The sequence below is a fragment of the Lynx rufus genome, unplaced genomic scaffold (genome assembly GCF_022079265.1).
Source record: "Lynx rufus isolate CCGP_SWC_20201006 ecotype Redwood Valley unplaced genomic scaffold, mLynRuf1.p SCAF_2, whole genome shotgun sequence".
NCBI lineage: Eukaryota > Metazoa > Chordata > Mammalia > Carnivora > Felidae > Lynx > Lynx rufus.
The window spans coordinates 221476107-221489611 of NW_025814834.1; the positions used below are offsets into that span (position 1 = coordinate 221476107).

Genomic DNA, 13505 nt, shown 5'->3' on the forward strand with positions numbered 1-13505 from the left:
AGAGCCCCTGGACCAGGCTGGAGACCTCGGAGTCTCCCAGGTTCGGGAGAGTCATTTAAGGCGTTAAATGTGTGGTAGGTGGTGTTAATCATCCTGTAGACTTTTGTTTAGTAAGCAATCAGGTAGTTGGTAAGAGGCACTTTTACGGCAACAGAAAATAGAGTAATGGTTAGAGCAAATTATAAACCCAGTGTCTGAGTCTTGCGTGCTGCCAGTGAGATTTGCAGATGTCAGGCTTGGAGTGGGAACAGGCAGGAATCAGATGGATTTGTCTGGTTTGTAACCCAAATGCCTCTGGAGGTCCTTGTGAATGGCCCACCGAGCAACGGGCACAAAGATTGTATGTGAGCCTTCTGGCAGTTTCTCTGAAGTTTACCTCAAGGTGTCCAGCTTTGGCAAACAACAGACACTTAAAGGCAACCAGGAGTTTAACGTCTGCAAAGATGTGTTACTGAAACATAATTTTTCTCTCCCAAATCACCCTTATTTCCAGAGATAGCCAGATCAAGACTAATTTGTTTGTAGAACGAGTCCAGTTTTAGCAAACTTGGCCTAATTATTTACATACGCTCAGCAAGAAGAGCAGATTGATAATATAAATCTTTTAAAATTTGCTGTGCTGGGACTTTTTATAGGAAATCTCAGCTGAACTTCCGGTAACCTCTCAAGGCCGAAGCCAAGCCAAATACTTACTATCAGACAGGCCTGCGATACCTGTCGATTTGGGTAGATTCGTCTTCACGAGGTCCCCAAGATCTCCTGAGGTTCCGGCACCTGCCAGGAGGTGACCTTCTTTACTCACCCGGTGAGGCTGCTGGGAACTCTAAGCAAAGTGTCAGGCCAACATTTCCGTGTTTCGTGAAGTCAACCTCAATTCCTTTAAGCTGTTTGGTCATATCTGAGTCTATGCATCTCTCTCTGAAATATGACTTTCCAGTTGCATTTGTTTAAAAAGTCCAAGAGCACTTTTATCATAAAGATATAAGTCTCTTTGAAGATGAAACTCATTTGGTAAATTGCAAAAGACAAATGCAGTTGACAAGGGAATTCAGTTATTTCTGCAACATAACATTTCACCAGTTAGAATGTTAAGGGATGACCTTATTATCAACACAAATTAAAACGGCAGGAATTTCATATAGTATATTTGAAGTTTTAGCACTTACCCAGGCAATACAACCTAAGATTTATCATTACTTGTTTGACAGGGCTTTCCAAGTAACTTAACATACCAAATAAGCAAGCCCAATTGGTCAAAAGGACTTCATTTACAATTTAAATCTTGGGGAAGTTTGTTAAAAACTTCAGAAAATTATGAAGCACGTGCCTAGATAGGATTACAGATCGTTATAAAACTTAAAACTTTATTTATTTATTTAACCAAGGTGGCAATAAGAGATTCCAAAGGCAAATATGTAGGGTTGGGTAGTGGTTAGCAAAACTCAGCTCCTTTAATATTGATGAGTTTTAGTTATTAAGTAACCAAAGACTCAATAAAGACAAAGCGTAAAAACCTTGATTTTCCAGGGAGACAAAAGAGAAAAAAACCCTTGGGGCGCCTGGGTGTCTCAGTCGGTTAAGCGTCCGACTTCAGCTCAGGTCACGATCTCACGGTTCGTGAGTTCAAACCCCGCGTCGGGCTCTGTGCTGACAGCTCGGAGCCTGGAGCCTATTTCAGATTCTGTGTCTCCCTCTCTCTCTGCCCCTCCCCCGCTCACACTCTGTCTCTCTCTCTCAAAAATAAAAATTAAAACATCTTAATAAAAATAAATAGAGAGAAAAAATCCTTTTATTACATTTTTTTAATCAAGAGCAGACCAACAATCCAAGAAAACTTTGTCTTTAAACAGAGAGAAAAGCAGAATTTTAATGTTATACCGGTGTACTTTTATTTTTTTAATATTTATTTATTTTGAGAGAGAGAGGGAGAGAGCTCAAGTGCGGGAGGGGCAGAGAGAGAGGGAGAGAAAGAATCCCAAGCAGGCTCCACAGGCTGTCAGCACAGAGCCCGACCACGTGGGGCTCAATCCCTGAGCTGTGAGATCATGACCTGAGCGGAAATCAAGAGTTGGGCGCTTAACGGAGTGAGCCACCCCGGCGCCCCCTACCAGTATCCTTTTAAAATATATTTAGGGGCAAAATGAACCGTCATTTCAAGGAATCCCTTCGCCAACAATTTGCGACAGAGAGAACACGAGCTTATTTGACCTTCGGTAAACCTAGGTAGACAAATTTTCATATTTATGTTGATGACTCTAAAGACATGTCTGTCATAATTGAGCCAACAAATTAGTGTAAATGCCAAATGCGTTCCACCTGTGTGTCCCCCGCTGTCGATTTTTCCCTGGGGCTCCCGTAAAGGGGGTGCCCTTCGCTCCTGGACACTGAGGAGGAGGGGCCGGTGGCCCCCGAGGCACCCAGAATGGTACAGGAGCCGGCTATGCAGGCCGCACCCAAGGCGGTGCACAGACAGGAGGAGGGGGAGGGGAAGGGGGAAGAGGTGGGGTGCAGGAATGCTGGAAGCTGGAAAAAGCCCAGAGGACAGAGAAAGAGGCCTCCCGGTCCCCAAGCCTGTCAGCTCGGACATATGAGCGGATGCAGATTATTTTTTCGTCCACGAGCAAGTGGAAATGGGTAGTTGTGCCGGGCCTGAGAAGACGGGGAGCTTCCCTGAAACAAAAGGAGTTTCAGCAGCTGCTTGGGAATTTTCCATAAAGTCCCTGTCCCTGGATAGACTAACCAGAGCCAATTGGCTCCAGTTATCGCACTCAGTAACCCCGGGAATGGAGGAGGGAGAGGCCCCCACACACAGCTAGAATAACCTGAGTCTGTCAGGAGGAACAGTGAGAGTGTCAGAGACCCTTTCGTTAGGGATGGCCTGTGCTTCCTCCAGCAACCTGGGTTTTTCCAGACGAGGCCTGTTCAGACAACCATCCAGTATATCAGGAGGGAGTTCATCAGCCTGGTTAGTGGCCAAACACATTCTGCAAGAGGCCCTTCGATCAGGGTCGTGATTTAGGGCCATGCAGGGCTGGACACAGGGTGCCTCAGACCATTTGCCCCGTTTCCTGCAGAGGAGATCTAACTGATAAGTCGTACTGAAGCTTTAAAAGTCCCATTAATGGGCTATTTCTTCTTGTCTCCTCAGGAGTACTGAGGCCGTGCAGTTTGACAGAAGACCTTTTTTGAATCTTGCGATCTGAATTGATTCCAGTGGATTAAAAGGCATCCCAAGGGAGAGACCTTGGGGACCAAGGAAGAAGCCTAGGGGTTCATTACCAAGAATCCCCCCTGGCCCGACTCCCGGGTGATGTCTCGTGCGGAATATGTTACAGGTTCCCGGTGTCAGAGCGACTGGAGGGGTCCCTCCAACAGAATCACTATGATCACCGGGCAGCTGAAAAGGCCCCCCTTTCCCCGACGCATGCTAGACTGCAAAATGGGTGTCTGCACATGGACCAAAACACTGCGCTGCGCCTTGCCATGAAGGCCGTGCCATTTTTCACCCATGGCAAACACCAGAAGAGCTTTCTAAGGGGAAATTATCCAATTTCGTAATTTTAGTAGTCAGTAGGGGGCACTGATGAAAAAATAGTAAAGAGCGAAATCCATCACAGTGTAAGCAACATTCCAGCATATGTAGACTTTTACAGCTAACTTCTCTAGGAAGCCATCCCCAGTGGGCTTTGATTTAATCGAGGGCTGGTTTCGGCCCACCCTGAGCCTAAGTCTTGCAGCGAGAAGTGGCTAGACCAGGGATGTGGAGGGGATCACATTAGACCAATGAGGAGGAAACTTCACGTGAGAGTCTTTAAGATTAGCAGCCGTCCTGGGGACTTAGGTGGCTGTCCTAACTCCCAAAAGACAACTCTATATAAGAATAGGAATAAAGAGGGGCACCTGGGTGGGTCAGTTGGTTAAGCGTCTGACCCTTGGTTTTGGCCAAGGTCATGATCTCACAGTTTGTGAGTTTGAACCCCGATTTCTCTCTCCCTCTCTACCCCTCTGGTCTCTCTCTTGCTCTCTTTCTCTTTCTCTCTCACAAAATAAACATTAAAAATTAAAAAAAAAAAAAAAAAGAATAGGAATAAAGAGAGGGCATCGAGTTTCTGGGTCTTCTTACCATTCCGGCCAGGGGACTAACTTCCAGCTTCCTCCTCCCTGTAGAGCAGCCATTGGCTAGAGGATTGCAGCCTGAGCAATTGACACGAAAGTGTCCCAATAAGAAGGAGTGAATGACTACATACTTTTTAATTACTGAGGGTTATGGACAGTGCAGTCTCTAAGGAATTTGGAAGCAAGGCTTTCAGGACCTTGAGGGGCTAGCTGCTGCTAAGATAAGGTTACTTTTAGCCTGTAATAAGACATAAACATTAAGGCACTAATGCAGCCATGAATTCCTCGAGGAAGGTCACCTTTGGCATGTTTCAGGTGTCTGTCAGTGGGCAGCAAGCTGTAAGGAGATTTTAATTTAAGCCACATTCTCTTGCCTTTGTTTCCCTCATCAGCATAGGGTTAGTTTTTCTTGGTAGTTGTCTTATTCATTTAAAATATAATTGTTTTTCATTATTTGAGTTTCAATTCTGTTTTACAGGTTTGCATCGGACCCTTGTTGATTAGATCCTTTGTTAGCCTTCAAAAATTACACTGCCAGTTACTTTACCAGCAAAAAAAAATGGTTTTACTTGGGAATAGCAGAGAATTGCAATCCAGGATGCAATTGCAGACAACAAGGCAGAGGAAAGCCGGGCAGAGGTTCCTTCATAGAGCGCAGAGGGGGCTGGGATAGGCTGTTAACTTCACCGGAATGAGACAGAGCTTGAAGTGTAGTGGCTTCTCATTGGCTGGCCTGTGACAGTCTCTCATTGGCTGAGCTGTGAGAGGCTCTCATTGGTTAGCTTGTGACTGTTTCTCATTGGCTGGGCTGCCAGCCTATGACTGTTTCTCATTGGCTGGGCTGTGACTGTTTCTCACCGGCTGAGCTGTGAGAGGCTCTCATCGGCTGGACTGTTGCTGGGTAGTAGGAAGCTTTCCTTCCTCCCGCTGAGGCAGTGAAGAGTAGCATCCTCCTGCAAGGCCGGCCTTTTCCTGCGGGGTGCTGCCCGGGTCAAGGAGAGTTCTAGGATGTGACCACCAGGGCACTTGTCCACTGTCCGCCACACCTGGACCTGGAGTTCTGAAAGATGCGTGAAGACTGCCTGCGTGCCTGGTAAGACCTCCTGATCAGGGTCCGGGATGCCCACCGAGACCCGGACTGCTCTCCTGCCTCCTGGCCCCTGGGCAGGGGGAGCCCCGTGGGTCACAGTGCCGAGTTCGGCAAGAAGCCCCCCCCCCCTTGGGCACCAGGACCCCTGCCCTCAGAACCCAGAGCTGCCTGATGAGAGCACACTGACCGAGGACATGGGGTTCAGTGTCCCTCCCCCACCCCCAGCACTGGAAACCAGCCCACATGGGGCTCCTTGTGCCCTGGAGGGAAGCATGGGGCCGGTGAAGAGCTACCCAGGAAGTGAGCCAAGGGTGGGGTGAGCCGTAGGGGAGGCTGCTGACCTAGGGGCCCTGAGGTCCATGGAAGAGAGCCGTCAGGGGAAGGGAAGGGCTCGGGACCCCGCCAGGGACTGAGAGAGCAGGGGGGCATGGACCCTGGTTCCCCAAGGTTGAGGTGCAGCTCCAACATCAAGGCTCCTTCAAGGAGATGCCTGCCTGTCCCCACCCCCCACCCCCAGTTCACCTGCAGAGAAAGGACCCACCAGGCCAGCAAGGCTCCAGCCTCCTGCTGGCCAGAGGGAAGGGAGCTGGTAGCAGAAAACAGCTCCTCCTGATGGACGCAGGGTTGCTGGCCTGAGTGGCCCTGCTCCGCTCCCTCGAGACACTGGGCGGAGGCAGGAGCCCAGGGGATAGAGGTGGAGGCAGAGACAGACGCAGGGGTGAAGTGGTCACGGGGGTGGGGTTTGCAGAGGGGGGCAGGCTCAGGCCTTCTGTGGGCAGCCACTGAGGGCTCAGGGCCGTGTGCGCTGCAGGAGAAGGGAGGGACGGGGAGGGGCTTGCGAGGGCTGGGAGGTGGGCCCGGCAGCCAGGACCTGGTGATGCTGTGTGTTGAGTCCCTCTGAGCAGGGACCAGCCTGTCCTAACCTGTCCCATGGCTTCCCTCTGGAAACCTCTAACTCGTTCAACCCCCAGACTGGCAAAGGGGGGGGGGCGCTCTCAGCACAAAATAAACACAGCAGTTGAAGGGCCCGTGAATGCCTGTATCCCCCTGTATTTCTGAGCTCCTGTCTGAGGCTCTGGGCTGGTCTCTGGGATCCTATGGGCATCTTCTCCATGGCAGTGTTTCTTAAAAAAAAAAAAAAAAGTGGGGGGCGCCTGGGTGGCTCAGTCAGTTGAGCGACCGACTTCAGCTCAGGTCATGATCTCACGGTTTGTGAGTTCAAGCCTTAAGTCGGGCTCTGTGCTGACAGCTCAGAGCCTGGAGCCTGCTTCGGATTCTGTGTCTCCCTCTCTCTCTGCCCCTCCCCCGCTCATGCTCTGTCTCTGTCTCAGAAATAAATAAACATTAAAAAAAGAAAAAAAAGGTGCCTAATAGAAAATAGAATCGGGGCAAAAAACATCCCGAAAGACAAAAAAAAGGCTAAAATGGCCCAGTGAGGGGTCGGAGCCGGTCCATTGCACGTGCTGTCTGTAACCATGTGTTCTGGGAGATGTTACCTCTTGAATTCTGTGGTGCTTTCGAAGGTTCTGACACACCCGTGATGTGCAAACATCTCACTGGAGAGCTAGCACCTCGCTAACGCTCTGGGTGGGATTTATAGTCTCCTTGGTGAGCTTGGCCGTCAGCCTGCACAGGTGAGCCCGAGGGCACCCTGGGTCTGGGGTGCTGGTCCAGAGGCACTGGGGGCTTCTGCTGGTCCTTGCTGCCCCACCTGGCGCCGTTTAGGTGCTGGGATGAGGCCCTGTGGCCTGGTGGCCCCGGTGGCCGCGGGCAGGCAGGAAAGTGACCTGAGAGGACTCGGACGTAACCCCCAGGGGGACCTTCTGGGGGCGCTTTGGGCTGATGCACACTGAGTGGCCGCATCGAACGTTGTATGAAGGGAGGTTTCACGGTGAGCCTGTCACTCCCGAGGCCCCGGCCTGGGCCAGCCGTTCTAGGAGCAGCCTGGTGGTTTTGATGGAGAATGCTCTGGAAGCCGGTGTGTGGGTTGCTGAGCTCCTTGGATTCTCGGGAGACAGAGCAGGGGCTGTGCATCAGAAACGAGTCAAACAGCGTCTTGTAAGACAAATCTGGGACAACGTGTGCCTCAAAATAATGACAGTCATGTATCAGAATCCGCTGTCGAAGGAGGAAGCACGGGCCACCGTAGAGCCCGCAGGGGAAGCGCTCCGTCCACGGACGCTAACTCACTAGTGCACGAGGGGGAGTCACACCCCCGACTGGAAACCCTCACAATCACTTTTCAGGCAAAAATCGTCAGGGCGCTGGGGGGCTCAGTCGGATAAGCGTCTGACTTCCGCCCAGGTCGCGATCTCGCGGTTCGTGGGTTCGAGCCCCACGTCGGGCTCTGTGCTGACAGCTCAGAGCCTTCTTGGGATTCTCTCTCTCCCTCTCTCTATGCCCCTCCCCCACACTCGCTGACTCTCTCTCTCTCTCAAAAATAAATAACCATTAAAAAAATTTTTAATAAAAAAAATCTTTTAAATCATCAGTGGATGAAAGTTTTGGGAGAGACAGGAGGTTTACATACTCTCAAAACATCCTTCCAAAATATACTTTTTAACGAGAAATTAAAAAGCAATTTTGTATTTGTTAAACAAACACCTCCAATTTAGAAATCACTTGCAAACGTGACAGTCACGTGTCGTGCCGCATTCGTGGTCCCTCCAGTGTCGCATTCGTGGTCCCTCCAGTGTCGCCGCAGCTGTGAGGTAGGTGCGGGCAGGCCCATCCTACAGACGAGCTAGCCGAGGCCCAGAGGGACTGGGAGTGAGTGGGGCTTGGAGCCGAGAGTGGCGGTGTCCTCACAGGGCTGGGTCTACACGTGGACAGCACAGGTGGCAGGGAGGCGGGCCCCCGCGAAGTTGATGGGAGGCGTGTGAGGTCCCCGAGCCCCCTGAGCGGCAGCCGGTATCCCTCTGCTGCGTCGAGTCTGAGGGCCCACAGTCTGCCCTCGGGGGCCTGGCGGCTTCGAGCGGGCACAGCCCGAGATGTCTCAGACGTCCGCCTCCTAGAGCCGTCGATCGGTGGGCTGGTCCCTCCCGGGAAACACGGATGCCGTCTCCTCCAAAGCCACTGTGGTGACGTCCGGCGGGGCCTGCGGGACCTGGGTGGACACGGCACGCCCTTCTGTGTCGCGATGGGGAATTTCCACACGAAGACCCGCCTGTACTGGGCCCCGCCCGTGGGCCTTGTGTTCGGGGTCTTCCTGGCTTTCTAAGGCGAGGAGGTGGCTTGGCCCGAAGGACCCAGGCCCCTCAGAGAACCGGGAGCCCCACCCACCCCGACGGCATCACCTCCAGTGGGTGGGGGCCGGGGAATGGTCCATAATACCTGTAAGAGTCTCCCCTTGGCGGGTCCCCCTGCAAAACAGAGACCCTGTGTCACATAGAGTCCGCTCAGCATTGGGGGTTGGGGGGACCCAAGCTCCTGACTTCTCTCTGTGTGGCCTTCCCTGAGAGAAGGACCCTCCGGGAGACAGGCCGGACCCGTGCGGACTCGTCCGCCAGGGAGCCCAGGACTCGTGACAACGTGGGGGCACTTCCTGCCCGAGCCTCCAGCTGCCACACCCTGTCCCTATCGCACCCCAATGTGATGGTCATCCAGGGAAAGGGAGTGGACACTTCACAGGGGAGGGTCCGCCGGGGAACAGGCGCCCCCGAGTCGGGTGAGAAAGAACACCGGCCACTGGGCGGCCCGCTCAGAGCCCGGGACCCTGAGGCCTGCCTGCGGTCTGGGGACCCTGGGGCGAGGGCCCAGCACGGACTAGCTGACAGCCTGAGAAGGTGGCTGACCTTCCCCGCTTGGACTCCTTGCCGAGCGCCCGCTCCCTGCTGGAGGCCAGAGCCGGGTCTGCGGGGCCGGGGCCGGGGCCTGGCCCAGATGTGGAGCCCGCAGCAGGGCAGATAAGCGGGCAGGGACCGAGCGAGTGAGGGAACGATGTGAGGCCTCTCGGGAGGACCCAGCCCTGCCCACGGCTCCTGCTGACCTCCCCACAACGCACCTGCTGGGGCCCTGAGCCCTGATGGGACCACACCCCCTTGCTTACCAGGTGACCGTCTGGTTTTCATCCTTTTCCTCAGTAGCCAGACGACTATGGGTATTATGCCACCAAGCAGAAGTACGGAAAAGGTCAAGCCCACAAAAAGAGAAAGGCTCCAGGAGGAGCACTTGACATCGGAGCTGCTGGTCCCAGCATTTAAAAGGCTCTGAAAAGGGCCGTTGCACCTAGGAGACAGCAGTGTGGGGGCCTGATGCTCACTCGACCTGGGGGTGGGGGGTGTCCCCGAGGCGCCGCCAGGCTCCGCGAGGTGGAGGCAACCGCCCCGTGGCAAGGCGCTCGGCGGCTCTGGGTGTGAACTCGGGTCCCTCTGCCTTTCCAGGCCTTGCTGCTACGGGGAGACGGGTCGGGGGAGAGGGCCGGGGAGAGGCAGCAAGACAGAGAGGCACGGGGTCGGAGGAGACAGGGCAGAGAGAGCCCTGGTCAGGGGGGCACGACCCTTAGAGCCGGCATGGCAGACAGACGGACAGACCCGAGGGAGGCAGGATGTCGCCCACCAGCAGCCACATCTGGTCACCCCAGGTCCTCCCCCCTCCGCCCAGGGACACTGTGAGGGCCCAGGTTAGCTCTGGGCTCCGGGGATGGTCGCAGGAAGAATGGAGCCCTCACTTTGAGAACCTCCCTGACTCCAGATCCGCTGGGAGCCCCCATGGCCCCGATATCTGGGGACACCCCAGAACCACAGGGGACTGGGAATCTGGCGGCAGCATCCCTCCAGACCTGCCCCAGGGAAGAAGGTCCGTCCTTGGCCTCCAGGAAGCTCGCATCTACTGACTTTCAGTTCTCGGCTAATGTGATGGGGTGTGTGAGCCCCAGAGTCCAGGCAGGGGCTCTCCCGGAGGCTGGCGCACGATAGGGAACAGCAGGGTGGGGCCTCATCTGCCAGGGGAGCTGGAGGAGCCCCTCCCAGGGACACAGGGCTGAGACCACCCCGGGATCATCTACCTGGTCCAGGGCTGGCACTCCTCCAGGGTCCCACTGGGCGAGAAGGTCTCTGGAGGGCAGTCCTCACACACCCTGTCCTGCCACTCGGTGCCTGAGAAATGACAGGGCCAGGCAGAGAGGATGCAGGGCATCAGGCCAGCGGGACAGCTGGGCTCCCCCCACCCCGGGCTTGGGTCTGGGGTCCGTCTCTTAGAGGGTGCTGGGGACCAGGAGGCCGGCTGCCCGCAGTCTCCCGCTCACCTCTCTGCTGTACCCTCTGGCCAGGTCTGCAGGCCGTGTGGGGACGGCACTCCGCACAGTCGTCCCCCGACTCACTAACGCAGAAGTGGCCCTGGTCACAGACGCACACGGTGTTCTCTGTTCTGGAGCACTGTCGCCTGGTCACCAGGCCCATGGCTGGGACCCAAGAGAAGGAGCTAAGAGCAGCTGCCGCGGGCAGTGCTGAGCGCCCCGTCCCAGGAGGAGGCCAAGCAGAGGCCCGGACAGCACCGCGGGCCTGAGGGCTCCCGCCTGGGGACAGGTTGGCGACAGGCCCCCAGCCCAGCGGCGCAGCCTGGTGCGTGTGTCTGGGGCCAGCTCTGCTCCCGCCAGAGGTCCCGCCGGGCGCACTGCCCGCTCAGCCCGAACCCAGCACCTGCCGGGGAGCTGGCCTGGTGGGGAAACGGAGATTGGTGGCAGCAGGCGCACACGGGAAGTAGGAACCACAGTCAGCCACCGGCCCCAGCCCCGGGGCAGTCCCAGGAAGCAGGACCCGGCCCGCAACACCCACACCTGAAGACCCCGCCCCTCAGGCAGTCTATCGGGCTGGTCAGATGGCAGCGACAGAGCAGTGAGAGCCCCCTCCCCCAGCTGGCAGTGGGGGGGGAGGGAGGCGGGGATAGCGCTGGGCCTGGGCTCACCCCTGCACCCCTGCTGAGGGGCAGCCTCTGTGCCTCTGCACCCCAACCTCAGCCCGATAAGACGGGTGTTTTGTTCAGCGGCATCGCAGGATCTGTGGGTGAGCCCGAGGCTCCCAGCCCCTGACCCCACCTGGCTGGACCCAAATGTATTCCAGCCTCCACCTGTGCCCCTGTCTTTCCTCCTGGGGTCCCTCCACCCCAGACCACCTGGCAGGAAGAAGGTGAGGGTCAGAGCGCTGAGCCGCGAGTAGGGCCCGCCGTGGTGTGGTGTGGTGGCTGGGGGGGGGGGGGGGGTCGCGAGAACCTGCACGCTGCGAGTGGGCGAGGTCCAGACCCTCAGGACCCGTGCGCGGGGCAAGCAGTACGGGACCCTGGGGCTCCATCAGGGCTGGCCTCAGGCTCAGGTGTCCATGTGACCGCCGCGGTCCCTGAGCTCTGGAGGGCCTGGCTAACGGGGTTACAAAGGCACTGACCCCACTCCGGGGAGAGACAGGGGTGGACAGAGGCCCAAGGCTCCCTGAAGGATGTGCCTGCAGACCTCTGCCCCGGAGGCAGACCGGCCTGGCCCAGCACCTGGTCCGGTCACGTGGGCACGCCCCCCACAGCGGGATGTGGGACGGGACAGAGGCGGGTAGCCTTTGGGGCCAGTGTTCTTACCTGGGTCACACACACGACACTGAAGACACTCGCTCAGGCCATTGAGGTGGGCCGTGTAGGTCCCCGGGTCGCAGGGGACACACAGCGTGCCGGTCAGCTCCCCGCAGGCCTCCTGCACCCGGTAACCTGCACCCCAGAGGCTCCGTGTCACTCGGGCCTGGGGAGGGCCCTGCGGGGGCTCACGCGTGCTGCCACCCGGAGGCCCCCAGCAGGTGTGACCACACCCCCAGGCCCGAAGGGCCCCCGAGCTGCTCCCCACGCCACACACGGTGCCCTGCTGCCTCTCACCAGCGAGCCTGCTCGGGGACGGGTAGGAATGCTCTGGAAGGAGGTGTGGGCATGACTCTGGAAGGAGGTGTGGGCATGGCCCAGCTCCTGGCCATGAATGGGCTGGATGGGGCCCCCGGGCCCCATCCCTGTGCAGGAAGGAACCCCAGGGTCTCGGGAAAAAGAGTGGAAGAGGGGCTGAGGGGGCTTCACCCGCCCCTGCCTGTCCCCCTGCCCCCAGGCCTGCACGTACCTGGGCCGCACTTCGGGCAGCACTCGGCCCCTACCGGATACTCCTCCTCTTTGCACGGGGCCGCGGCCAAGGAGCAGCGCAGGGGCCCCAGGAGGAGCAGGTACAGGGTCTGTGGAGACAGGGCACAGCTGGGGAGGCGAGGAGGGAGCTACCAGGGCTGTCCCCGGGGCCCCGGGCTCACCCCCTGTGAAATGTGGGGGCAGCAGCCCTTGGGGAACCGCACGGACAGAGCAGGGACGCCCTGAGGAGTCACAGGCCGCGCAGGGGAGGCAGGCGGCTCTGGGCAGGGGGTGGGGAGGAGGGCTATCTGGGGGGCCCCGGTTCCCCGGCTGACTCAGCCCACAGCCCCGGGGGGGGCCCTCCTGAGGAGTAACTGCCGGGGGGGGGGGGGCTAGCCGCCAGCCGGGCCAAGTCCCGGATCCCGCCCTCTCTGCACAAACAAGGACTTTATCACTGGGCACCGGGCTGTGGCCGGTGGGTGGGGAGGAGTCCGTTGCTGGAATCCTGCTTTCCAGGAGCAGCGCCCTCCAGTGGGGGCGGGGGGTGCTGGCCCTGAGGCCCAGGAAAGGGGGGTGGGGGAAGGTGGACGGAGAGGAACGCTGCTGCTTGGGGGGATGGCTTCCTGCCAGTCTGTTCACCAACCGCTGGTAGCAGGGGCCGAGTGCCGGGGCCTGAGTCAGCCCAAGAGCTAGGGCAGCTGGGGAACAAAAGCCTACAGGAGACAGGAAGTGGCTGTGGCCCAGGGCAGGTCCCCGGAGAGGGCTGGGACACACACACGCACACACACGCACACACACGCACGGGCTCAGAGGACTCACCAGGCTCATGTCATCAGCCTCAGGTGCCCGGCTCCAGGGGGGCGGCCCCCAGCCTCAGAGAGGCTCTGTGCTCCCCCTCAGGACCCTTCATTCCCCAGCCGCGGCCCCAGGACCCCTGTCAGCAGATTCGACTTAAGCTCTGCCCGCTCTGCCCGGAACCAGCCCTTTCGAAAGTAAAAGAAAAGCTGTTGTGGGCCAATGAGGAGGCGTGTTGTTTCTTAGAACTTTCCTAACTGCCCCGGGGAGCAGGGACTGGAGCCCACAGTGGAGGCTGGAGTGGGGTGCAGGAGACGGGAGGTGACCAGGCCGAGTGATGAGGTTTTTGGGGTGACAGTGGGGTTCGCGGCCAAGAAAGAATTCTTGAAGCCGTCTTTGGTGCGTAAAAGGTGATTTTAGTAAA

The 13505-nt window shown here is 57.3% G+C and overlaps 1 protein-coding gene across 2 annotated transcripts; it reads right to left on the reverse strand.

The window, feature by feature from the left end:
* Positions 1–7651: 7651 nt before the first annotated feature.
* On the reverse strand, positions 7652–13253 carry TNFRSF14 (TNF receptor superfamily member 14). 2 transcript variants are annotated; one of them, XM_047084235.1, is made up of 8 exons: positions 13106–13253; positions 12288–12396; positions 11768–11893; positions 10452–10607; positions 10212–10302; positions 9255–9433; positions 8540–8568; positions 8118–8312 (listed from the first exon to the last, which is right to left on the reverse strand). In XM_047084235.1, exons 1-8 carry the CDS (start codon positions 13112–13114, stop codon positions 8217–8219), a joined length of 795 nt encoding a protein of 264 aa, XP_046940191.1. In that variant the 5' UTR covers positions 13115–13253; the 3' UTR covers positions 8118–8216. The 2 variants fall into 2 exon arrangements, with proteins under 2 accessions (XP_046940190.1, XP_046940191.1); XM_047084234.1 differs by lacking the exon at positions 9255–9433 and having other exon boundaries at positions 7652–8312; positions 13106–13252.
* Between the last annotated feature and the right edge of the window lie 252 nt (positions 13254–13505).